The 27834-nt window shown below is 41.0% G+C and overlaps 2 protein-coding genes and 1 long non-coding RNA gene across 13 annotated transcripts in view; 2 read left to right on the top strand and 1 right to left on the bottom strand.

The window, feature by feature from the left end:
- Positions 1–25867, bottom strand: part of RBKS (ribokinase) — a 98700-nt gene extending 72833 nt beyond the window's left edge. For 4 of the 9 annotated variants that reach the window (XR_002342152.2, XM_021085801.2, XM_085015790.1 and 1 more), the window contains exons 1-2: positions 25755–25867; positions 20416–20469 (exon numbers count right to left, since the gene is read on the bottom strand). Coding sequence is in view for 5 of the 9 variants with exons in the window: in XM_021085801.2 (XP_020941460.1) it covers positions 20416–20469; positions 25755–25846 (146 nt within the window). In the remaining 4 variants the exon portion in view is untranslated. 9 annotated transcript variants of the gene reach the window in all.
- LOC146404909 (uncharacterized) lies at positions 8191–13684 on the top strand. Its single transcript, XR_014842517.1, has 3 exons — positions 8191–11888; positions 12858–12956; positions 13572–13684. It is a non-coding gene; the product is annotated as an uncharacterized LOC146404909 (long non-coding RNA).
- A 396-nt stretch (positions 25868–26263) lies between the features above and the next one.
- Positions 26264–27834, top strand: part of BABAM2 (BRISC and BRCA1 A complex member 2) — a 431603-nt gene continuing 430032 nt past the window's right edge. For all 3 annotated transcript variants that reach the window (XR_014842461.1, XM_085019876.1, XM_021088348.2), the window contains exon 1: positions 26264–26344. The gene's annotated coding sequence lies outside the window, so the exon portion shown is untranslated. The remainder of the gene's footprint in view (positions 26345–27834) is intronic.

Raw genomic sequence — 27834 nt, 5'->3', positions numbered from 1 at the left:
TGATTCATACCAAAGAAGGAATGACCTGGTGAAACAGAGATGAGTCGTCTTTGGACCAAAGAGGTCAGATGGATACTGGCTCCAGCCAAAAGTCAAGGGAGGTGCTGCTTTTTTGGCTTTTCAAATGCCATTCTTTTCTTCTTCAGTCTGCAAGCTTCTGACACACTGTACGCCCCTATAGCAGGGGACGGTACCTTGAGTTATTACCGAGTTAAAATTCATTCTGCTCACGTATTATTCCGACTGCCTGCGTTCCTCAACTCTATCTGTTCTTCTCAGCATTTGTGTATGCCACATTTACCTGGGTGAGAGGAATTCCCAAACCAAGCTAGGGACTCTTTCTACCTCTGTAAAAAGAACTTAGCCTCACAACTAAAACTTCACTTGGTGGTTCCTAACCCTAAATTTGCCTGAAAAAAAATTATATATAAGTTATTTAAGGAAATGAAACATGAATTATGCTTGAAATGGTCCTTAACTGATTTTGGTTTCTAACTCATCTTTTCCTAGCCAACAAGTTTTTGCCTGAAAAGCCATCTTGTCTGAAGATGCAGCCACTCTTGAGTTTATAGAACAAACAATACTCTATCCAGAAGAGGCCAGCCTTTCGTAGTGTCATACACTTGACCCATCTTTAGCTAAGTTTTGCTTATTGTAAGAAGACATGTGGGGCACTGGGAGAGGTAGTAAAGCTGAGCATGTTATGATCGTACACGACTCACTTCATTCACATCTCTGCTCAAGGGCTACCTCCTTGGAGAGGCCCGCCCAGCCCACCTTACAGGTGAGACATCCCCTTCCTAATTTAGTTTTTGCGAAGTAGTCATTCCTTGATTCTAACAAGAAACACTTGGTTGGGGATCAGAGCCAGCCTTTTAATGACTCATAATTGCATTAGTTCTCCAAGTCCCAATCCCCCAAGGGGTGACAGGGTGGGAGAAACTTTTAAATGAGGTCTTGGAGTTTATACAGGACCGCTGACACAGCTGCTGCTCCTTCTCCCCTCTGGGGTGGGATGGGGGAGAGACTAGGACTTATCCACCTTTACATTGCAATGTAAACAAATCCTCTCAGGTGAAAGAAGGAGAGGTGGCTAGGTTTACGACCCCTAGGATGTAAATACATGCATCCAAGGAAGACGTCTCTAATAAATCTCTCCAGAGGTCTCTAACTTGCATGGTTTGTTTGCCCTTCCAACATTCTTTAATCCAGGTGCCAAGAGTCTTTCAGAAAGTGCTGATGACTGAGATGCATGAAAACATTCATGGAACATTGCTTCCCAACATTTTTCTTCATAGCGATATCACTACCCAACATTACTATACTCATTTCTTTCTTTTCTCTTGCTCTAGCTTCTTTTAGATTAATTGTATTCCATTTTTTTCCTACGGATGTGTTATTAACTCTACCACTTTTTTTTTTTTTTAAAGTGATGAGCTAGGGTTTACAATAAGCACTTTAACTCAGCTTATTTCCGAACCAATACTAAACCACTTGACTTACAAATGTTATTTACAGTAGTATTCTTTCATTTCCCCTCCCTAACCTTTTGGCTATTATCATCATATATTTTACTTCTACATGATGCGACCCTTACAACACTATTATTTTTATTTAAACTGTCAATTGCCTTTTAAAAGATGAAGTCTTTGAATTGACTGATATATTTAATATTTCTGGGGCTCTTCATTACTTTGGGTGGAGCTGAGTTTCCATCTAGTATCATTTTTGTTCCACCTAAAGAATTTTTTTTCTCTATATATTTTTGTCTTTCTGTCTTCTTCTTGGGCCATACCCATGGCATGTGGAGGTTCCCCGGCTAGGGGTCCAATTGGAGCTGTAGCCACTGGCCTCCGCCAGAGCCACAGCAACACCAGATCCAAGCCACGTCTGCAACCTACACCACAGCTCAGGGCAACGCCGGATACTTAACCCACTGAGCAAGGCCAGGGATCAAACGCCCAACCTCATGGTTCCTAGTTGGATTCGTTAACCACTGAGCCATGATGGAAACTCCCTTTTCTTCAGTATTTATTTGTAGTGTAGGTTTCTGGTGATAAATTTTCTTGGCTATGGTTTTTCTGTCTTTATTTTCCCATCATATTTGAAGGAGATAGAATGCTATGTTGACAGTTTATTTTTCCAGTATCTTAAAGATTTCATTTCCTTTTTTTCCAGCTTGCATTGTTCCTGACAAAAAGTCTGCAGTTGGTCTTTGTTCCTTGATATGTAATGTGTATTTTTCCTTCTGGATGCTTTTAAGAGTTTCTGTTTATAATTAGTTTGCAGGAATTCAATTACAGTGCTCTTTGCTGTGGTTTACATCATGTTTATTATGCTTGGGGGGGTTCAACTGAAATTCTTGGATCTATGTATTTATATTTTTCATGAAATTTGAAAAATTTTCGTCCATTATTTATTCAAACATTTTTTGTGCCTCTCCCACTCATTTTTCTTCTTAGATTCCATTTATACATGAGCGACTGCTTGTCTCACAACACAGGCTTTGTGCAGTTTGTTCAGTCAATTTTTTCTCTGATTCAACTTAATCTCTATTTACTGTCTTCAAGTACAGTGATCCTTTCTTCTGTAATGTCTACTCTGCTGATAAGCCCATCAAGTGAATTTTTCATTTCTGATATTTCATTTTTCATTTAACTTCTATTTGGTTCTTTTATTCATCTTTCACTTTTCTCCTCAGCATGTTCATATTCTTCTTCAAATCAGTGGGCATATTTACAGGGGCTTTTTAAAAATTCCCTTCAGCTAATTCCATCATCCCTGGCATTTCTGTATTGGTTCTGCATGACTTCTTTTCTTCTTGGTTATTGGGTAACATTTTCTTGATTCTTTGCATGTCTAGTGGCTTTTGACTGAATGCTAAACAGGGCAAATATTACATCGAATGTCTTAATTCTGTTGTATTTTTCCAAAGTTAAACTTTTTCAGGCAGTTAACTTTTTCAGGCTCTGTTTGATCCTTTGAGTATTATTTTTTTGTTTTGTCTTTTCAGGGCTGCACCCGCAGCATATGGAGGTTCTGAGGCTATTAGGGGTCTAATCAGAGCTGTGGCTGCAGGCCTATGCCGTAGCCACACCAGATCGGAGCTGCATCTCTGACCGACACCAAAGCTCATGGCAACGCCAGATCCTTAACCCAGTGAGCGAGGCCAGGGATCGTACCTGCAACCTCGTGGTTCCTAGTTGGATTCGCTTCTGATGTGCCATGATGTGAACTCCTGAGCATTGTTTTTGAGATCTGTTAGAGTTTAGGGTAACCTTCATTTTAGGGCAAGTTTATCCCTTCTACTAAATTCCTTCTGTGATCTCTACTAAATGCTCCAGGGGTTCAACAATGTCTCTGGCTGGACACAACACAACACTTCCCATTCCTGTATAATTTCTAGGGCATGTTTAGCTTCGAGCTCTCCACTAGTCGACCAGCTTTGAGGAAATTCTATGTATGTCCATTTAGCATTTAGTGACAGAGTCACGGGGACTCCTCTGCAGGTTTCTGGATCTTTCCCTGGTTAGCTCCTTCCTTTCTAGTACATGTTTCCATAAATTGTAGCCACTGTAGTCTCTCTAAGTTATGGACTCAGTTTTCTCAGCTCACTGATGATGCCATGCTTTCCTTGAGTTCTTCCTCTCTGCACCATGGTCAGTAATGTGCTCCAGGACTCACCTTATTTCTTTCTCTTTTGGATAACACTTATGTTGTCCAGTATCAGAAACAGTTGCTTCATATGTTTTGCCCCATTTTCTAGTTGTTTACAGTAGAAAGGTAAGCCTGGTACTAGCTTTTTTTTTTTTTTTCTTTTTTTTTTTTTTCTTTTTGTCTTTTTAGGGCCGCACCTGTGGCATATGGAAGCTCTCAGGCTAAGGGTTGAATTGGAGCTGTAGCTGCAGGCCTACACCACAGCCACAGCAATACCATATCTGAGCTGTGTCTGTGACTTACACCACAGCTCATGGCATTGTTGGATCCTTAACCCACTGAGCAAGGCCAGGGACTGAATCTGTGTCCTCATGGATACTAATCAGATTTGTTTCCCCTGAGCCATGATGGGAACTCCTGGTACCAGTTATTCTAATATATCAGAAGTAAATATTTTTGAGTGAATGAATGGCCTATACCTTGAAAGGTGATGAAGTAGTTGGGATGACAGATGCCCACACAAATAATAAATTAAACAATGAGGTGGGAGCTGGGCATAAGTGCTGTGTATGACTGTAGCCCAACTATAATGGTTATTAAACAACTACAGTCAGAATAACACGGACAAAAAGGGCTCATACCCTTCTTCATTTTTCCAATGTGGGACAGAGGACTGAATATAGATGGTATCAAGAGAGGCGTATAGGTCAAAATATTGAAAATAAATTAAGAAAACTAAAATACCAGCTAATGTCAATTAATCTTTTTGGATAGGGAGGTGCAGAATGAGCTAATTTTGGAACTACAAGTTGCAAGAGGAGAGGGTAGGAGAAATACATAGATGTCTGTATGGGGGATCAATGAGTGGGGACTAGACAACTATAGGATGGCATGTTTGTGGGAAAATCAAGATGCAGAAAAACAGCAGAAAGAATTGCTGAGATTAAAACATTTTTCAAAGTTCCTGATGAAAATCATTTTAATTTGCTGAAGACAAGCAAAGTATGATAGTGACAAATAACATAAAACCAATATTTTATTCTCTATGTTGCCCATTAATTACAGTAAATTTTAAATTTCAAAATGACTTCTGTCACCACATTGTAATTATCTCTAAGCTTCTTCTTCCTGCCATCTGCTGGTGTAGGTAAAAGAAATATAAATGGAATTAATTTTATTGTAAACAAAATATGATTAGAAGAACGAAATCAGCACACAAAAATAATGTATTCTGGAATTGGTTATTAAATTTTAAATTTATCTACTATGTTTGGTTTTTGATGCTTATGCCTCTTTCACATTTCCCGTCATATGAATAATCAAGAACAGATTATATTGTATTTGAGCTTCACAATACATTTGTAAAATGGGTTAGGGTAAGCCTAATCAGCACTTCTGTTTTAGGAAGAAAGTAAGAACTCAAAAAGTAATGGCATGTGAGATAAAGAATGTATATATGTATGTGTGTGTGTATGTATAACTGGGTCACTTTATGGCAGAAATTGACAGAACATTGTAAACCAACTATAATAAAAAATTCAAAAAAAGTAATGGCTTATCAAAATGTACATAACTGTCAGGCCCTGTACATAGGGCCCGAATTTTAACTCTGGACTTAGGGTTCCATTGCTATGGTCTTTACACCATGCTATGCTACTTTCTCCGACAATCAACTTTCTCTCAAAAATTTTTAATGAAAAAATTTAAGATCTACTCTCTTAGCAATCTAGTATTAACTACAGCCACCCTGCTGTACATTACATCCCTATGACGTATTCATTTTGTAACTGGACGTTTGTTCCCTTTGTCCCCCTTTACCCATTTTGTTCCCCCCTGAACCTTTGCCTCTGGCAACAACCAATCTGTTCTTTGAGCTTAGTTTTAAAATTAAAAAAAAAAAAAACAAAAAAACAAAAAAAACCAGATTCCACAAGTGAGGTCAAATGATATCTGTCTTCATCTGACTTACTTCACTTAGCATAATGCTTCCATGTCCATCTATATTGTTGCAAGTGGCAAGATTTTCTTCTTTTCTTACATCTGGATAATGTCCCATTGTGTGTGTGTGTGTGTGTGTGTGTGTATACGTGTATAAATTTTCATACATATATGTAAAATATACTTTCACAATATACATGTAAAATATACGTATATGAAAATACACACGTCTTTTACATATATACATACGCATATGTATATGTATTTTGAGCTTATAAAACTGTACACTGCAGTTTTACAAGCTGAACCAAGATTTGAGCATGGAAAGACCAAATGATGGTGCTCCTTCCCTTAGAGTTCAGAAGGAATGCAGCTGATGGGCAGAATGGTCTCAAAGTAAACTTTTTCTTCTTAAACCCTTGAATACACTACTCTTTGGTGTAAACTACAATTTAACAGAAGAGAATGTAATTTCATGTGTAACGTGAATATCGTTAACTTCAGCATAATATCCTGTGGTACGCCACAAAAAGCATCATGACTGACTTGTGGTCTACGACCTTATAGAACTTTGAGAAACAGTATTCTAAAGGGTAGTTTATGGTAAAATAACGTGTTGGAAATGAATGCAAATACATCAGAACTCACATTAAATGGGAATGGATTAAAGCCTCTAGATAAGAAAAACAAAAAAAAATCAGTCATAAAAAATAAACAAAGAAAGACTAATATCCAGCTATGTGCTATTGATAAGAGATACATTTAAAACTAAAGGACAGAAAAAGTTTAAAATAAAAAAGATGGGAAAAGATAATACCGGGCGAATATCTAGTAAAATAAACTTGGATAGCTTTTTCAGTATCAGCCAAAGTAAAAGGTTAGAGCAAAAAAAGACAAAGACAGTTACTCCTTTAATCAAAATGTTAAATTCAGCAAGAAAAGGTAAAAATTCTAAGACAACTATTAAAATAGCCTTGGGAGTTCCTGTTGGGGAACTAATCTCCATGGGGATGTGGGTCTGACCCCTGGCCTTGCTCAGTGGATTAAAGGATCTGGCTTTGCTTCAAGCTTCAGTGAAGGTCGTGGATGTGGCTTGGATCTGGCATTGGTGTGGCTGTGGTGTGGGCTGGTGTCTATGGCTGTGATTCAACCCCTAGCCTGGGACCCTCCGTATGCCATGGGTGTGGCCCTAAAAAGACATACACCGAAAAACAGCCTCAATGATATATAAATATATATAATGCAATTATAAGAAATTGACCTACCATCATGATAGATGATTTTTTTTTTTTTTAGATTTTTTTTTTTACCATGTGTACATGTTACTTAGTACTTTAATTTTTTTTTTTTTTGTCTTTTGTCTTTTGTTGTTGTTGTTGCTATTTCTTGGGCCGCTCCCAAGGCATATGGAGGTTCCCAGGCTAGGGGTTGAATCGGAGCTGTAGCCACCGGCCTACGCCAGAGCCACAGCAACGCGGGATCCGAGCCGCGTCTGCAACCTACACCACAGCTCACGGCAACGCCGGATCATTAACCCACTGAGCAAGGGCAGGGACCAAACCCACAACCTCATGGTTCCTAGTCGGATTCGTTAACCACTGTGCCACGACGGGAACTCCATGATAGATGATTTTTAACACAACTCTCTAAGTAATCAACAGGACAAGCAGACAAAAAGTCAGGCTGGTCTAACGAACATATATAAAATACTGTGGCTAACACCTATGGGGCCATTTTTCTTATGTACACATTGAACATTCATAATCGACCAGGTACTAGGCTGTATATAGTCTCTTCAAATTTCAAAGAATAGTATATTTAGAAAATATTCTCTGACCATAACAGGTTAAGTTAGAAGTTAGCCATATAAAGGTAAATAAAAAAGCCTCCATATGTGAAGAGATTTTAAAAATGCTTCTAGGATTTCCCTGGTGGCTCAGAGGGTTAAGGCTCTGGCATTGCCACTGCTGTGGCGTGGGTCTGATCCCTAGCATGGGGACTTATGCATGTCAAGGGTGTGGCCAAAAAAAAAAAAAATGATTCTAAATAACTGATGGATCAAAGACATAATGATGGTATTTAGAAAGTAGTGAAAACTGAAGTATAACAACAAAAAATATAACTATACCTCAGAGATGTTGCTGGTTCAGTTCCATATCACCACAAGAAAGCAAATATTGCAATGAAGTGAGTCACATAAATTTTTTGGTTTTCCAGTATACACAAAAGTTATGTTTACCCTATACTATAGTCTATTCATGTGTAACAGCATCATGTCTAAGAAAAAGGACATAGCTTAATTAAAAAATACTTTATTGCTAAAAAATACTACCTATCACCTGAGCCGTCAGTGAGTCACAATTTTTTAGCTGGTGGAGAGTCTTTATGCTGAAGGCTGCTGACTGATCAGGTTGGTGATTAATAAAGGCTGGGGAGGCTGTGGCAATTTCTTCAAATAGGACAACAAGTTGTCTGTACCAACTGACTTTTCCTATCATGAATGATTTTCTTCTTTTGACCACGTCCACAGCACGTGGAAATTCCTGGGCCACGGCCAAAACTGAATCCTTAGCCACTAGGCCGTGAGGGAACTCCATGAATGATTTCTCATGTAGCATGCAATGAATGCTGTTTAATAGCATTTTACCCACTGTAGAACTTCTTTAAAAATTGGAGTTAATCCATTTAAACTCTGCTGCTGCTTTATCAACTGAGTTTATGTAATATTCGAAATCCTCTGATGTCACTTTAACAATCATCACAGCATCCTCTCCAGGAGTAGATTCCACCTCAAGAAACCACTTTCTTTGCTCATTCATAAGAAGCAACTCATCTGTTCAAGTTTTATGATGAGACTGCAGCAATTTAGCCACATTTCAGGCTCTACTTCTAATTCTGGTTCTTTTGCTATTTCCACCACATCTGCAGCTCCTTCCTCCATTGAAGTCTTGAACCCTTCAAAGTCATCCATGAGGGGTGGAATCAACCTCTTCTAAACTCCAGTTAATGTTGATATTTTGACCTCTTCCAATTAATCACAATTTTTTTTTAAATGGCTTCTAGAATAGTGACTCCTTTCCAGAAGGCTTTCAATGAACTCTGCCCAGATCCATCACTCTCTATGGCAGATATAGCCTTACGGAATGTGTTTCTTAAATGAAAAGATGTGAAAATTGAAATTACTCCTTGATTCATGGGCTGCAGATTGGATGTTGTGTTAGCAGGCATGAAAACAATATCAACCTCCTTGAACAAGTCCATTAAAGCTCTTGAGTGACCAGGTGCATTGCCCGTGAGCAGTGATATTTTCAAAGGATTTTTTTCCTGAGCAGTAGGTCTCAATAGTGAGCTTAAAGTGTTCAGTAAACCATGCTGTAAACAGACTCAGTTTTTGTTGTTCCATTTACAGAGCACAGGCAGGGCAGATCCAGGATAATTCTTAAGGACTGTAGGGTTTTCAGAATAGTAAATGAGTACTGGCTTCAACATTAAGTTGCCAGCTGCATTAGCCCCTAACAAGAGAGTCAGCCTGTCCTTTGAAGCTGTGAAAGCGCTACATGGCATCATCTTTTGTATGCACTGAAAATCCATTTTTTTTAGTGTAGCCACCTGCATGAATGATCTTAGCTACGTCTCCTAGACACGTGCACCAGCTTCTACATCGGCACTTGCTGCTCCACCTTGTACTTTGATGCTATAGAAGTGGCTTCTTTCCTTAAACCTCAAGAACCAACCTCTGCAAGCTCAAACTTTTCTTGGGTAGCTTCCTCACCTCTCTCAGCCTGCAGAGAGAATGGAAGAGTTGGAGTCTTGCTCTGGATTAGGCTTTGGCTTCGGGGAACATTGTGGCTGGTTTGATCTTCTATCCAGGCCGCTAAGACTCTCTCCACATCAGCAATAAGGCTGTCCTGCTTTCTTATCATTCCTGTGTTCACTGGAGCAGCGCTTTTAATTTCCTTCAGGGACTTTTCTTTTGCATTCGCAACGTAGCTAACTGGCACAAGAGGCCTATCTCTGCTTTTGACATGCCTTTCCTCACTAAGCGTAATCATTTCTAGCTTTTCATTTAAACTGAGAGACGCCTGACTCTTTCACTTGAACACATGGAGGCCACAACGGGGTTATTAATTGGCCTAATTTCAATACTGTTGTGTCTTGGGGAATAGGGAGGCCCATGGAGAAGGGACAGAGATGGGGGAATGGCCAGGCAGTGGAGCAGTCAGAACAAACCCAACATTTATTAAGTCTCAAGTCTTACACGGGCGTGGTTCATGGTGCTTCCCAACAGTTACGATAATAATGTCACAGCGCAATGATCTCAGGCCAACATAACAAATATGGAAATAATGAAAAAGTGTGACATTGTGTAAGAATTACCAAAATGTGACAGACATGCAAAGCACGCAAATGCCATGGAGAAAGCGGCACTGATGGACTTTCTTGAGGCAAGGTTGCCACAGACCTTTCATTTGTAAAACACACAGTTATCCGAAGGGCCGTAGAATGAAGTATGCCTGTACAAAGGACTCCTTATAATTTTTATCAAGATAGCCTAAAGGACTTTAAAGTTGAGTTCTTCGATTTTTATCAGTACAGTTGACCCTTGAACAACTGGTTTGAACTGTGTGGGTCCACGTCTACCTAGATGTTTCCACTAAATATGTACTGCAGCGCTATACGGTCCATGGCTGGTTGAATCCACAGGTGTAGAATTGTGGCTATGGAGGGTGATGGCAAAGTTCTTTGTGACTTTTTTGACCAGGCAGGGGCTGGCGCTTCCACCCCTGCCTTGTACAAGGGTCAACTCTACCTGTTTGAAAACAGGTAACTGCAAATTTCAGCCTGTTATTTTTCACTTGACAATGAAGACTTCTGCTTTAGAAAAGACATCAGTATTATTGCTGTCACAGTCTATGGATTATAACATTTATATTATTTTTATTTATTTTTTCGTCTTTTCTAGGGCCGCACCCATGGCGTATGGAGGTTCCCAGGATAGGGGTTTAATCAGAGCTATAGCCACTGGCCTACGCCAGGGCCACAGCAGTGTGGGATCCTGGACTCGTCTGCGACCTACACCACAGCTCACAGCAACGCCGGATTCTTAACCCACTGAGCAAGGCCAGCGGTTGAACCCGCAACCTCATGGTTCCTAGTCAGAGTCGTTAACCACTGAGCCATGATGAGAACTCCGGATTATAACATTTAAAACTGGTGGTAAACATCCAGATGCAAAATATAATACGTAAGGGGCACTTAAGAATTGTTGCCAAATTGCTTTTTACAATATTATGGAAGAATTACATTAGAATTTTTTTTTTTTTTTTTGACCACAGAGGAAGAGCCATTATCTGCTATCTGGGAAACCATATACATGCAAAGATAATTTATAGGTGCCTTCTACAGGTATAAGAGAAATACAGTATGAGCCCCAACTCAAGCTAGTACTATAAAAACTGTGAAGAGAGTAAAGTACGATAGATGGAGACATTTCACATGCTCATATGAAGTAATACATAAGATCACAAACAAGTGATTTTATTTATTTATTTATTTATATCTTTTTGCCTTTTCTAGGGCCGCTCCCACGGCATATGGCGGTTCCCAGACTAGGGGTCCAATCGGAGCCATAGCCGCCGGCCTACACCACAGCCACAGCAACACAGGATCTGAGCCGCGTCTGCAACCTACACCACAGCTCACGGCAATGCCGGATCCTTAACCCACTGAGCAAGGCCAGGGATTGAACCTGCAACCTCATGGTTCCCAGTCGGATTCGTTAACCACTGCGCCATGACGGGAACTCCAGAAGTGTTTTTAATCAGATGTCTTAATAACTTGACACAATTCAGAGAAGTCCTGTCCATAACGATTATACAACGAAAGGGCAACTCATCACTATGCAGAAAATACTAACAAGTGATTAAAACTGTATCCAATGGGGCAGATTTTGACCTAGTATAACCATGGAAGAAATACACTGGAAACACGTGAGGCCTGTTTTGGGCTGCTCAGTGCATTGGCAATGCACATGTCCGAGGCTTACTGTGCGCCAGTTGGGGTTGAGGTTCGGGAGACATTCAGATCCTGTCTTTACTGAGCTTATAGTCAGGTACCAACGTTGTCTGCTCACTGTCATGACTAAGGAAGATCCAGCCACTTAACTGGAAGGTGACTGTCCTACGCAAAACTCACATCATTCAGGAACTGCTGTCTACTGGACAGTGCCACGCGACACGATGTGTCGGGCGCCAGGACTCTGCACTGTCCCAGCTGAGAGACTGGAGGTTCAGGTAGGTGCCTCCTAGAGACGGATGTGCTCATGTCCTCCAGGGTCAGGAACAGCCCTACTCCCATGCGCTCAGCGGTTATTTCTGCAAATTACAGCAGTGTTCACGCTGCTTCCTAGCTCCTGCTTTTACTGATAAATCACTTGTTCTCCATCCTGGGGGCACGTTAGAATCTAGGGGAAGAATTTATTAAAAAAATATTGATGCTCGGGGCCCATCCCTGGAAGTCTGATTTAATCGATTCTACCTGAGAGCCAGTGTGAGACCTTTCTCCTCCTCATTTCCATCGTGTTTTGTGCTAACACGTCTTAAGACTCAATTTTATGGCTCTATTTTTACTTTTAAACTATTCATTCCTTTGCTGCAGGAGTTTAGACTAGACTCTTCACATTTTGTTTTTTCTCTGAACACTCTGACTTAAAACCGTGGAGTTCCCCTCGTGGCGCAGTGGTTAATGAATCTGACTAGGAACCATGAGGTTGCAGGTTCGACCCCTGGCCTCACTCTGGGGGTCAAGGATCTGGTGTTGCCGTGAGCTGTGGTGTCGGTTGCAGGCATGGCTTAGATCTGGTGTTGCTGTGGCTCTGTCGTAGGCCAGTGGCTACAGCTCCAATTCGACCCCTAGCCTGGGAAACTCCATATGCCTCGATGCGGCCCTAAAAAGAAAACAAATAAATAAATAAAACCTTAAGGGGTGGCCGACAGAAAAATGGACATAGGACACATAGACAGGCAACTCATGAAAGAAGAGATTCAAACAACCAACAAACATCTGAGGAAAAACTCAATCTCACTAGTAGTAAAACAGGAGATAATATTTATCACCTTTCAAACTGGCAATGTGTTGGTGAGTTTTATAGGAAATAGGTGTTTCACACATTGCCAGTGGGGGTATATTTCAGAATACTTTTTATGAAGGCAATTTGGCAATATGTTACAAATTTTTAAAAAATGTTATTTCCTTTGATCTAGAAATTCTATCTTTAGGAACTTCCTTAAGGAAAAAGACACGCATCCAAAGGGTTAAGTGTTCAAAGAAGTTCATCACAGCAAATGGAAGCAACCTAAAAGGTATAAATTTAGGACACTGAATCAATAAATTTGGAATCTCCGAGTAATAGAGTGGTGATGATAACTCTGTTGCTGAGCTTAGGGGTAGTGGGGAGGGTATGAGGTTTATTGAGTTCTTCTTCTGCACAGACAGCCCCAACAAACATACACTCAGACACAACACGTATGCACGCACATAGGGACACATAATTGCATAAGAGGACGCAAGAGAGCAGGAACTAAAAATAAGAGGCAAAAAAAAAAAAAAAAAAAAAAACCCTCACAATAAACTGGAATAGGGAAGGAGGCTTAAACGGAAAAACTGAAGAGGAGGCAGTTTAAAAAGAAATGCAAGATAAGTGGTACAACTAACCCAGACACCTACAGTCAATTAATCTTCGACAAAGGAGGCAAGACTATAAAATGGGAAAAACACAGTCTTTTCGGCAAGTGGTGCTGGGAAAACTGGACAGCCACATATAAATCAATGCAGCTGGAACACACCCTCATACCATGCACAAAGATAAACTCAAAATGGCTTAAAGACTTAAACGTTTAAGACAAGACACCATCAAACTCCTAGGAGAAAACATAGGCAAACATTCTCTGACATCAATCTTACAAATGTTTTCTCAGGTCGGTCTCCCAAGGCAACGGAAATAAAAGCAAAAATAAACCAATGGGACCTAACCAAACTGACGAGTTTTGCATAGCAAAGGAAATATTAAAAAAAAAAAACAAAAAGAAAACTTACAGAATGGGAGAAAATAGTTTCAAACGATGCAACTGACAAGGGCTTAATCTCTGAAATGTACAAACAACTTATACAACTCAAAAAGCAAAAAACCCAACAACCCAATTGAAAAAATGGGCAAAAGACCCAAATAGACATTTCTCCAAGGAAGATATACAGGTGGCTAACAAGCACATGAAAAAATCTCAACCTCACTGATTATTAGAGAAATGCAACTCAAAACTACTATGAGGTAGCACCTCACACCTGTCACAAGTCCATCATTAATAAGTCCACAGATAACAAATGCTGGAGGGGGTGGGGAGAACAGGGAACCCTCCTACACTGTTGGTGGGAATGTGAACTGGTACAGTCACTATGGAAAACAGTATGGAGGTACCTCAGAAAACTAAATATAGAACTACTATATGATCCAGCAAGCCCACTTTTGGGCATATATCCAGACAGAACTTTCCTTGAAAAAGACACATGCATTCGTATGTTCACTGCAGCACTATTCACAAAAGCCAAGACGTGGAAACAACCTAAATGTCCAGCGACAGATGAATGGATTAAGAAGATGTGGCATGTATACACAATGGAATACTACTCAGCCATGAAAAAGAACAACATAATGCCATTTGCAGCAACATGGATGGAACTAGAGACTCTCATACTAAGTGAGGTCAATCAGAAAGAAGAAAGACAAATACCATATGATATCACTTATATCTGGAATCTAATATATGGCACAAATAAGCCTTTCCACAGAAAAGAAACTCATGGAGAACAGACTTGTGGTTGCTGAGGGGGAGGGGGGGAGTGGGATGGACTGGGAATCTGGGGTTAATAGATGCAAACCGTTGCATTTGGAGTGGATAAGCAATGGTATCCTGCTGTAGAGCACAGGGAACTATATCTAGTCATTTTGATGGAGCAGGATAATGTGAGAAAAAGAATGTGTATATATGTGTGTCTATGTGACTGGGTCACTTTGCTATATAGTAGAAAATTGACAGAACACTGTAAACCAACTATAATTAAAAAAATAAAAATCATTAAAAAGTACAACTACTATGGTAAGGAATACGGCAGTTCCTTAAAAAAGGGTTAAATAGAATTACAACATGATCCAGCAATTCCACTTCTGGGTTGTATGCAAAAGAACCGAAAACAAGAACTTGAACAGGTATTTATACACCCACGTTTTACAGCAGTATTATTTCCAAAAGCCAAAAGGTGGAAGCACCTCAGTGTCCATTGATGGATAAATGCATTAACAAGATGTGGTATATACACAGAGTGGAATATTATTCAGCCTTAAAAGGAAGGAAATGCTGATATGGTACAACATAGATAAACTTTGAAAACATTATGCTAAGTGAAATAAGTGCCATGAAAGGAGAAATACTGCATGATTGCACTTATATGATGCAGCTAGAGATATCAAATTCATAGAGAAAAAAGTAGAATGGTGGTTGCCAGGGACTGAGGGGGAGGGGGGACAGGGAGTTGAGTGTTTCAGTGGGTACAGAGTTTCAGTTTTGGAAGATGAAAATTCTGGAGATGGATGGGGATGATGCTTATATAATAATGGGAATGTACTTGAGGAGTTCCCTTGTGGCTCAGTGGATTAAGCACCTGGCATTTTCACTGTAGCAGCTCAGGTCGCTGCTGTGGCACAGGTTCAATCCCTGGCCTGGGAACTTCCACATGCCGTGGATGTGGCCAAAAATAAAGCAAAATAAAACACATGAATGTACTTCATGCCACTGAACCGCACACTTACAAGTGGTTAAAATAATAAATCTGTTTAGTATATTTTACCACCATAAAAAAATCTGAAAAAATATTCTAAGGACAGGATTAAATCCTCTGATATAGATAACGGCATTATTTGTCCTCCCGCCACCAAAGCCACTGTTCCTCGGTAGCACTTTTGAACACTTTTTTTATCTCTTGCAAACACACGTCAAACTTCTGAAATGCTACTTTAACCTTCACGATAATGTGTTAGTATTTGAGTGTTAAGATTTATTTTATTTAAAAAGTTTTTAAAATTTTACTGTGGAATATAGTTGATTTACAATGTTGTGTTACTTTTAGGTACATAGCAAAATGATTCACTTATATATGTATAGACATATCCATTCTTTTTCAGACCCTTTTCCCATATAGGTTATTGCAGAACACTGAGTAGAGTTCCCAGTGCTATACAGTAAGTCCTTGTGGATTATCTATTTTATAAGATATATAAGTTTTAATCCTGGCTCCAACCTTAACAGGTGTTTGCGGGGGCCAAATAACTTAACTCTTCCCAATACTGTTTCCAACAATTAAAAAGAACAGGGTGCAGAACAAAAATGAACTCAAGGTTCTTTCCTGCTCTAAAAGTCTCTAGTCTCACAATATTGAAGTTACCCAAGCACACCTTTGTCACATTATAAATATCTTTGTTCCATGGGTGGTTGCATTTGTACAATTTTTTAAGAGTATTGATATATTTAATATCTTCTTCGTTTCATTATCTCCAGTAAAGAGTTGTGAATTTCCTGAGCCAAATTTGTCATTCGTTTCTCCATTACAATTATAAAAGCACATCAATATTTTTTCTAAAATTTAAAAACCAAATTTAAGATCTTTCCTCCCAAAAGTGGATTTGACTGCCTTTTAATTATTTGATAATTCCTTTTTTTTTTTTTTTTTTAAGGAATATAACCTTTCTGCCCTGCTAAAAAGCACAAAGTACAGAATTCTTTTGTTCCACAAAACGAGATTAGAACTTCACTTTCCAGGTCTTGTCAATTTGGGAAAGCTAACTGTCAGCCACAGGGTTTTGCTCATAAAGGACCAGAGAGCAGATGCTTGATTCATGTGCATTTTACTTACCAGATGTTTTTTGTTTTGTTTTGCTTTTTAGGGCTGCATCTGCAGCACACGGAAGTTCCCAGGCTAGGGGTCAAATTGGAGCTGCATCTGCCAGCCTACGCCACAGCCACAGCAACGTGGGATCCAAGCTGCGTCTGCGACCTACACCACAGCTCAGGGCAATGCTGAATCCTTAACCCACCGAGTGAGGCCAGGGATCAAACCTGCATCTCATGGATGCTAGTCAGATTCACAGCCCCCTGAGCCCCGACGGGAACTCCTTAACAGATGTTTTCAACCTTTTTCCTCTTTTCTAGCCCCATCACTCCTGTCCTAGTTGGGGGCCTCATCAGCTCCTGTGAAGACCACAGCTTTACCCCTTCAAATGCCTTCCTGTCTTCAAAACATTGCTGCCTTTTACGTCTGCCTTTGGCACTGAGTCAGCTCTGTGAAATACAAATCTGACCACATCGTTTCTATACCCTTAGCCCTTCACTGGCTCTCAGAGCCTACAGAATAAAACCCAGGCACCTCAGTGTAGCTGATGAGGCCTTTCATCAACACCTTACATCTGATGTTCAGTGTACAGACCCAGTGGCTGCTGTCTCCAGCACACCCACGCACACCTTCATCCATGACTTTGCGCCCGCGTGTCCATCCCAACTGGCCAGAAAGTACCCCCTCCACTTTCTGCGCTGCATTAGCACCTGCTTGTTTTGCAAGATTTGGCTCCAGAGGCATCTTAGCCAGGAACTTGCTCCTGTGCTCCCACAGAGCCTGTAGGTACTTACTTACCATACCCATACTACAGTGATCTATCTTTGTGTCTGCCTTCTTCCTTGGACTGTAAGTTCCTCAAGAGCAATGGCCATGTCATACTCACTGCAGCACCCCTTGCACTTAGCACAGTCTCTGTATTTCAATATTATATACAAGTCATCAAAATGCTGGAGCAATATTCATCACAGAGCCCACGTCACCTTGCTCTTCCTCGAATGCAGACACTAGGGCACAAAGAGCTGGCAAAGGAATAGACGGCGTAGTGACACCAAACCAGAGGTGCTCTTTCTTTGTCATACGTAATTTACCTTTTAACACATCTTTTTTAAAGGGACCTAGATCAGCACATTTTCCATGAATGATGCCTTTTGAACCTAGGGAATTCAGTTGACAGAAGTACGTTTAATGAAAACAGTAATTTAAAAAGTGACTGGTAACTGATAAGCAACTTTCAAGACCAGTTTAAGGAGCAGAAAGAATAATGAAGGGTGATATTATATTCCTCTAAGATTGAGACTGCATGATACTTCTTGGGCCAACATTCTTTTGGTTTTTACTTTCCTGAAAATGTGACTGCCAGAGATTTTTCTGTACTCAAGATGACAGGTCAAGAGGCTTTTGGTGGATGGCGGGTTAGATATCAAACACATAGAACCTTTTCTAGGTGCGGAATAATATTTTGGCCTTTTTTGTTTTTTAGAAAGGCAATCTAGGTCCAATGTCTCCTCCACTTTGGATCTAAAAACGTCTAAATTCACTTACCCCACCATCCAATTAAAATCTTTTGAGAATTAAGCAATCATTTGCCGACTTGCCAAGGATTAAATTTAGAGGCTTGGTGGAACATGAGCCTTATCTCTGCAGCCATCACTTTTAACTGGAGCATGTAAAAGGATAACATAGGGCTTTAGTTGACATCATAGTCTACTGCCATGGAAATGTAAACATGGGTTTGTATTAAGCTTGTCTCCAAGCAAGTTTTAGGGGTACAGAGAGACTGGGAGACAGGAGATAAATTATGTAAGATGTATCCTCTCAAAGTTGGAGTGCCCTAGGAGCTCAGACCTCAGTGATCTCATCCTGTCTCATGGTTTTAAATACCATCTATACACTGATGACTAGCAAATTTATATCTCCAGCTAGATCTCTCCTCTGAACTCTGAACTCGTATATCTGTCTTCTTGACTGCTTCAGTCTAACAGCCACCTCAAATCTCACCCAACCACCCTGGGCTCCTGAAACCCTCCTCTCCCTACCTAACTTGCTCCGTCACAATCTCCCCCATCTCAGCAAACGTCAATTTCCCCTTCCACTCGCAGAGGTCAGAGAACCTGGGGTTATCTTGATCTGTCTTGTGCATCGCAGCAAATCAGGTGTCAGCCCACCTTCCAAACACAATCAGAAGATGCTCACGTCTCCCCGTTTTCAGTGTTTTTGAGTTACCATCATTTTGTGCCTGGACTGTTGTCATGAACTCTGAACTGGTCTCCCTGTTTCTGCCCTTGTGCGTCATATTACTTCACTCACCTGTGCAAACCCTCCAATGGCTTTTGACCTCATCTGTGGTACCACCTAACATCCTTTAATCATCAGGTGCCCTCCCCTCTCCCTCATTCTCTCCTCGTGGTTCACTGATCATAGAGGTGGCTCCCGCCTCAGTGCCTTTGCATATGTTCTTCCTCTGATTATTGGTATGGCTTGCTTCCTTTCTCGCTTTGGGTTTTTACTCAGATCACCTTCTCAGTAAGGCTTTCTGTGGCCAATGTTCTAAAATTACTATTTCCATCCCCCTTTCAGACTTAATTTTCCTCTGTAGCATTTATCTAACAGACCAGGTTTGCTTCTTTCTACTGATACTGCCTGTCTTTTCCATGAGAACATAAGCTCCATGAAGCAGAGGTTTTGGGCAGTGTTCTTCATTGCCGTATCCTCTGTACCTAAGGAAGTGCCTGGCATGTAGCATAAAAATCAATAAATATTTGTTGAATGAACAATTTGTAAATGGGTGATACATGTCACAAGAAATAAAGATTAGTGAGAGCATGATTAACCAAGGGCTTTGAGCCTGATGTCTATAAAAATTCATCTGTTGGGTTTTCATGGGACTCTGTCTCTGGAGGAAATCTGACTTAATTTTCCACAAGGACAGCCTTGATTTCTCCTATGTTTGCAATGTGGGACTTCAGAGATGACTGTTCCAGAAGGAAGAGGATAATGAAAAATACAGGTGGGTATTAAATAATGCTCAGTTTGCCATGCGGCATGAGCTAATGATTTTCTACAATTATTAGTACATAGAGCTTACGATTCACAGTGGACTGAAATTAGAAATGAAAAAAGTTGCTCATTTGATGGAATTAGCAGTGTCTGGCACACAGTCATGTAATATATAAAGTGAGTTGGACTTGGATGCCGTCCAAGAGGGCTTATTTACTGAAGTCGTTTCATTTCTAAAGTGATTCTACAGTCTAGGCATGGGTGTCCAGGCTGGGTACAGTTGAACTTAGATATCAAGTCAGGAACAGCAGGGAAGATACTATCTTTAGATCTGGAAATGATGAACCCTTAGGTGTTATTCCTTCCCAGCTTACAAAGTAAACACTTGGTGCACACACTACAAGCGCTTAAATGGACTGTTGATGAAAAGGGCAATGAATATGAGTTAGAGGTATATGGATATGATGGAAAGATAAAAGTTGGGAAACCTGGGTTCCCACTAACAGGCTATGTGATTGGGGCGAGTCATTTTATCTCTCCTAATTACCTCGTCTATGAAGGGTGGCGGATGGACTGGGAGGCCTCAATGATTCCCCAAGCTCTAAGAATTCCAAGCTTTTTTGACTTTGAGCTTCATCATTGTGGTAAGCGGAATTATGCCCCTCCCCTGCGTCAATTATGTCCCCGTCCCATTCCCCAGAACTTGTGAATATGCTATGCTATATGGCAAGGGGAATTAGGATGCTGATAAGGTAACTTAAAATAAGGAGATTCCCTTGAGTTATCCGTTTGGGCCCAATAAAATCACAAGGTTTTTTAAAACGTAGAAGAGGGAGGCAGAAGAGTGTCAGAGGGATGCCTTGTGAGAAAGACTTCACTGACCATTGATAGCTTTGACCATGAAGGAGGAGGCCATGGCCAGAATGTGAGCTGCCTCTAGAAAACAGAAAAGGCAAGAAAACAGATTTCCCTTAGAGGCCCCAGAAGGGAACACAGTCCTACAGACACCTTGATTTTTAGCCCAGTGAGGCCTGTGTCAGACTTCTGACCTCTAGAATTGTTAAGTATTAAATTTGTATTGTTTGAAATATAGATCAATGGACCAGGATGGAAAGCCCAGAAATAAACCCAAGCACCTATGATCAACTAAGCTATGATAAAGGAGCTAGAATATGTGGTGGAGGAAGGAAAGTCTCTTCAATAAGTTGTGCTGGGAAAACTGGACAGCTACCTGTAAAAGAATGAAATTAGAACATTCTCTAACACCTTACACAAAAATAAACCCAAAAGGGATGAAGGACCTGAACCTAAGGTCAGATACTACGAAGCTCCTAGAAGAAAACACAGGCAGAGCATTTTTTTGACATAAACCACAGCAATATCTTGTTTGATCCACCTCCTAGAGTCATGGAAATAAAAACAAAAATAAACCGATGGGACTAATTAAACATAAAAGCTTTTGCACAGCAAACGAAACCATAAAACAACAACAACAACAACAACAAGACAACCCACAGAATGGAGGAAATCTTTGCAAATGAAGCAACTGACAAGGGATTAATCTCCAAATTGAGAAACATGTCATGCAGCTTTATAGAAGAAAAATACACAACCCAATCAAAAAATGGGCAGAAGCTCTACATAGATATTTCTCCAAAGAAGACAGACAGATGGCCAAAAAGAAACACACGAAAAGATGCTCAGCATCACTAATTATCAGAGAAATGCAAATCAAAACTACAAAGGGGTATCACCTCATACCAGTCACTAAGGTCATCATCAGAAAGTCTGCCAACAGTAAATGCTGGAGAGGGTGTGGAGAAAAGGGAGCTCTTCTCCACCACTGGTGGAAATATAAATTGGTATAACCACCCCAGAGAACAGTATGGAGGTTCCTCAAAAAACTAAATGTAAAACTATCACATGTTCCAGCAATCCCACTCCTGGGCATATATCCAGAGAAAACCATAATTCAAAAAGGTACATGCACCCCAATGTTCAGTGCAGCATTATTTAAACAGCCAAGACATGGAAGCAACCTAAATGTCCATCAACAGAGGAATGGATAAAGAAGATGTGGTATATATAAACAATGGAATATTACTCAGTCATAAAAAAGAATGAATAATGCCATTTGCAGCAACATGGATGGACCTAGAGATTATCATACTGAGTGAAGTAAGTGTAAGAGAGAAAGACAAATATATGATATCACTTTTATGTGGAATCTAGTGAAAAATGACACAAAAGAACTTACTTATAAAGAGAAACAAACTTTCAGATTTCAGAAGCGATCTTATGGTTACCATAGGGTAAATGGTTGGGGGGAGGGCTCGAGGGAGGAACTGGGAGGATGGGAATAAGATATATACACTACGGTATAAAATAGATGATTAACAAGAACCTACCATATAGCTCAGGGAACTCTACTCCATAGTCTGTAATAACCTATATGGGAAAAAGGAATGGATATATATAGGTATAACCAACTCACTTTGTTGTATACCTGAAACTAATACAATACTGTACGTCAACTATACTCAATTTTTTTAAAGTATATATTTCAGTGAGGAAATTTTGTATTGTTTAAGCCATTAAGTTTGGGTAATTTGTTATGGAAGCCATGGGAAACGAATACAATGATGATAATGTACCATGGCTATCAAAGTTGGACCCAAGTTCAACACAGATGCAGGGTTTTAAATAAAAATGCTATATTTAGGTATTTTGTAAAGATCTTCAGCGGGAGAAGTAATCAGAAACCATGAAAAGCTTGTAGAAAAGTTGTGGGAGAGAGTCTCTAGGGGAATAAAGTTCTTACTAATGATTAATGTGTCGAAACCTGGATATCTTACAAAGGAAGGAAAATGGCAAGGGAAGAGAAATTAGAAAGGTTTTCCACAGTGCAAGAGTTTCTTGGGCCTCACTTTACTCATCTATAAACTGAAGGGCTGGGATAAATAAACCCTACATTCCTCTATATCTGAAATAAGCTTTCAAATCCTGACAGATGTGAACATGGACATTCAAGGCCCCACCTTCCCCCAAGTTCAAAGAGTACTCATTTTATTTATTTTTATGGAAGCACAGTTGATTTACAATGTCATATTAGTTTCAGGTGTACAGCACAGTGATTAATATATATATATTAATGAATATATTCATTTTTCAGATTCTTTTCCCTTACAGGTTATCACAAAATATTGAATATAGTTCCCTTGCTACAACAGTAGGTCCTTGTTGGCTATCTATTTTATATATGGTAGTGTGTATTATGTTAATCCCAATATTCTAATGTATTCCTCCCCCCACCTTTCCTCTTTGGCAACTATAAGTTTGTTTTCTATGTCTGTAGGTCTATTTGTTTGGTAAATAGATTCATCTGTACTTTTTTTTTTTTTAAGATTCCACATATAAGCGATATCATGTGATATTTGTCTTTGTCTGGCTTACTTCACTTAGTGTGATAATCCCTCCATGTTGCTGCAAATGGCATTATTTCATTCTTTTTTATGCCTTTTTTATGCCACTGTATATATGTACCACATCTTCTCTATCCATTCCTCTGTTAGTGGACATTTAGGTTGCTTCCATGTCTTGGCTATTGTAAATGCTGAAATGAACACTGGGGCGCCTGTATCTTTTCAAATTATGGTTTGCTCTGGATATGTGCCATGCTATGACTGTTGGATCATATGATAACTCTATTTTTAGTTTTTAAAGGAACCTCCATACTGTTCTCCACAGTGGCTGTACCAATTTACATTCTCATCAATGGTGTAGGAGGGGATCCCTTTCTCCACACCCTCTCCATCATTTATTATTTGTAGATTCTTACTGGAATGAGGTGATAGTTCACTGTAGTTTGGATTTGCATTTCTCTAGTAATTAGTGATATGGAGCATTTTGTCATGTGCCTGTTGGCCATCTATAATGTGAAGTGTATTTATTTTAAAAAGAACTATCATTATCTTTAATGGGTGATGGTCAAGCCTCACACAGTACTCTTAGTCTAAGAAGGTGGCTCTGAATTCTAACCCTTACCTTTTTTGTTTTGCTTTTTAGGACTGCACCCGCTGTGTATGGAAGTTCCCAGGCTAGGGGTCGAATCAGAGCTATAGCTGCTGGCCTATACCATAGCCACAGCCACGCAGGATCTGATCTGGGTCTCCGACCTACACCACAGCTCACAACACTGCTGGATTCAGAGCCCACTGAGTGAGGCCGGGGATCACATCTGCAACCCGCAACCTCAGGGATGCTAGTCGGATTCGTTTCTGTTGGCCACGACGGGAAGTCCTAACCCTTAAATTCTTATTCAGGTAGGGTGCATGGGAAAGTTGTTTAGCTTTCTTTTTCCTCTGCTGCTTCATCTATGGAAGTAAGGTAAAATTTTAGCTAGATGGATTTTCTAAGGAATGCATTATTTGAGATGTCTGCAGGTCTATTCCTTTATGTAACTAAACTAAATATATTTGAAGGAACTATTTTTGAAGTGAAACACATACCTTATTTTTATATAAAACCTACCAATTATCAAGTACCTTTTCTTGAAAAGAGTCATCACCAGTAGCATCAATTACCATAGGGAGCCGTGAGACGGGGATACTCTAGACAGCAGTCAGCAAACTATGGCCTGCAGGCTGTTTTTGTAAGGCGTAGGAAATAAAAATAGTTTTTTACATTTGTACATGACCTAGACCATATGTGGCCCGAAAAGCCTAAAATAATTACTGTGTGGCCCTTTGCAGGCTTGAGCTCTCAAGAAAAAGTGTAGGCCTCTTTGCCACATGTCCACTTAAAGTGAACTTATGCTCTGTCACCAAAGGAAGCACATCCATCTTGGCACAAGGTAGCTCAAATATTTGTGGAAAAATAAAGGCTCCTGGCACTTGAAGGTCTTTTGTTGCTTGTTATTACACTCTCTCACCTTCAGGTTTTTGGTAATCATGTGCCTGCCCCGGCAGTCTCTTCCTCTTTCTACTCGCCACCTTTCTAACCTTGGCTGGTGATAACCTGGCTTATAAACATTTTAAGCAATGTAAGATTAAGCTGGTTATGGGAAGACCCTAAAACTATTTTCTAAGAAAAACACAGGTGGTTTGGTGCAGGGATTTGGTGACTTATTTTTATTGTCCCAAGGCCTTTTTATTTATTTACAGGTTCTCAGCTACTCTTCTGAAAAGCAAGGTTGCAGGAAAGATGGACAGGTCATACTGCAGTATGTCTGATCACTTTTCATTTTTTGTAAGAAAAATAGCGTTATATCTGAAAAGGCACTCAGCAAAAAATTAAAGTGAAGCAACATGAATCATAGGATTTCCTTGGGATATAGATGAGAGAGGGAGAGAGCGCAATAAATAAATATTACTTTTACAATCAAAAAGAGCCATTTTCATTAAAAAATAAATTGGAAAGATCCAATGTCACTGACCTAGCTCAACGATTTTCCGATTTTCTTCTAGCATATTTTATTTCATCCCTTTTTTTTTTTTTTTTTGGTCCATGCCAGGGCCAGGGATCCAATGCGAGCCACAGCAGTGGCCAAGCCTCTGCAGTGACAACGCTGGATCCTTAACCCGCTACACCACAAGAGAACTCCGATTTTGTTTTTTACTATTATAGATATTGTATTTATGGGTTTTTATTTTGATTCACACTTGGTTTGCCATAAGTAACCTACAGTTACTCTAATACTGAAAAATAAACGGAAAATATGAAATGCAAGAATGCTAACGATCAATAGAGTGAACGGCCTGTTGACCTCTGCGCCACTCATTTTATACACGTTCACACGAATAATACCCAACCTGGATGGTGTTATGGCTCAAAACACTTTAGTTCATTTCACTTTCATAACAGCCCAGTGAGGTGGGGGCACCTTCTGGAAGGTAAAATAACTTGGTTAAAGTCACTGGCTAGCCCGGGGAGAGGTTCAACAGCCTGGTCCGGAAAACAGGAACAGGTCTTTGGAGGCGCTTCTAGTTACACGAGAGCTTTTACTACGCTCTGGCCTTTGTTTCCTCATCTGACAGTTACCTTCACAGACTCAAAACCTGCCTCTTCCCATCGAGGCACAGGGCGGCCTGGGGAAACCTGTAGTTCACACCAAAAGCCAACAGGCTCCATGCCCAAGGCCCCAGTGCCAAGGCAGTAAGAAGAGAGAACACGGTCCGTCCCTCCCGCGAGCAGCGGCTTCTGCAAACTGGCCCCAGACTAACCTGACCAGGTCGGTCATGCAGGAGCCCACCACCACCACTGCCGCCGCCACCTGCTCCTGCCACTGCCTCCCGGGTTCCCCAGACGCGGCCATTGCTCTACGTCGGCGCTCTCCAACCAGGAGGCTGCCCTTTAACCTTTGCCCGACCCGGTAACCAGGGACGCCACTCCTACGCTCCCTAACGACGCGGGCCTTGCAGGACGTCCGTGCGGGTCGCCCACCTGAATGCCCGAAATAACCCCGCCCACCAACTGCCCCCAGTTCTTCCAGGAATTGTCTCCCTGCACAGCTTCCCGCTACAGAGCCCTCCTGATCGGTCCAGACTCCGTGCTGCTTGCCGCGCACGAGGCAGGCGCCGAGGCAGGAACTTTCAGGCACTGCGGGGACGCCTCTCCGAGCGCCTGGCCTGGCGCGGCCGGGGACGCGCACGCCGCCCGGCTCCTGGGCCGCAGAGGGGGCGGGGCGGGACGTCCGGGGGGCGCGCACGCATCCGGCCCGCGGTGCGCGCGCAGGTTGGTGCGTCGGTCGGGGGCGCGCTCGGGTAACCTGTACCCCACGTAGTCGCCGGTTACCGATCGGACTAAGCTCCAGGTACCTGGACTGGGGCTGGTGCGGGGAGGTTGGATCCCGAGTCGCACAGGTGGTGCTAAGGACAGTGGTTTAAATATGCCCAGGGCTCGCCTCCTCTTTCTATAGAGAAGGCCCCTGTTCCAAAGATGCCCTGTTCATTCCCATCACGCTGGCTCCCTAGAGAACGAGCCCCCAAGGCCAGAGGCTGCTCTTTCCATGCCTAGCCCGCCCCTGGTCCCTGATTAAGCTCAGCTCCTTCCTCCTTCCCGCCTGATGAGGGGATCGTACAATTTGGGAGAAGGAAGAGCCTCTGGTCCCTTTTAGATGTCCCCCTTTGGAGCGGGATGTCATTCTTTGGGTTCGAGTCGACTTGTTTTTCTTGAACATTGCCCCTTGGAGAAATTGCTTCCCCCGTGTAACTTCCCTCGTGCGCTGCGTGACGTCGACGTGACGCAGCAGGACGCCACCCCTTTCCGTTCCATGACGTAAGCTGGGCACATGTTTCCGTGTTTGTCATCCCATCTTAATTGCAAGAAACTGACGATGCTTCAGACGTCTTTGTATTCCCCAGGCTGCCCATCAGAGGACCTCATGTGACCCTATTTCGAGGCAGCAGATCCCTATAAAAATTGTATTTCTGCATTTTCCTTCTGTAATACGTCAAAATCAGGAAATAGAAATTGCACAATTAGCATTCAGGGGAGGCTGACCACCGTAAATTTTTGCCTATCTAGGATCTCTTATTGTGCTTCGATGTGTAAAGGTTACTACTGGGGGTTGAACCCCCATCCGTGTCCCTTACTCAAAAGGATTGCGCCAAAGAACCATCTTTTTTGGCTGTTTGGTGACCTGTGATTTTGGAATCAGTGGTTTTTTTTTTTTTTTTTTTCCTTAGAGAAGTCACAACAGCTCCTGCTGAAACATTTTAATGCTGCATGAAATCTTGCACTGTCAAAAGATAGTGTTCTGGCTGTGCTGGAAACAAAGACAAATTCATTCCTTCAGGGTGTCATTCTAAGGTCATGCCAGTTGCTGAATTGAATGGGATGTTGTCACCTTAAGTATAGTTTGGTTTCTGGAGCAGGTTTGTTCCCTTTAGTGTTTGCCTGGTGAATCACTAGGCTTCAGCAGTAGACCAACAGTAGTCTAATTTGTTTCTGGTTGTCAAGCAACCATTAGTTTAAATTGGTGACTTTTTTGCTCACATTTTACTAGATGTATGCTTTTTTTTTTTTTTTTTTAAAAAAAAAGCACATTCACTTTGATGCTTTTATTTTTTTGGTGATTGAAGTTATAAATGTTTATTTGAGAGGAAGATGGGTATAGTGGACTTGGAGGGAGATCTGGATTTGAATTCCGATCCTTCTTGCTAGATTTGTGAATCTGTGACTTTGAATAAGTTACTCAATCTTGCCCAGCTTTGGTTTTCTTATCTGTGAAATGGGAATAATACTCTTAACCAGAGAACAGGGTAGTTGTGGGGAAATAAATGAAATTACAGATAGAGGTGG

Source organism: Sus scrofa, chromosome 3 (assembly GCF_054392235.1).
Source record: "Sus scrofa isolate SSC_HxYL_T2T_F1_AM1 chromosome 3, Sscrofa_HxYL_maternal_Yorkshire_Landrace_v2.0, whole genome shotgun sequence".
Classification (NCBI taxonomy): domain Eukaryota; kingdom Metazoa; phylum Chordata; class Mammalia; order Artiodactyla; family Suidae; genus Sus; species Sus scrofa.
Note: the sequence above shows the minus strand (reverse complement) of the source record. Positions and strands in the feature narration are given on the sequence as shown.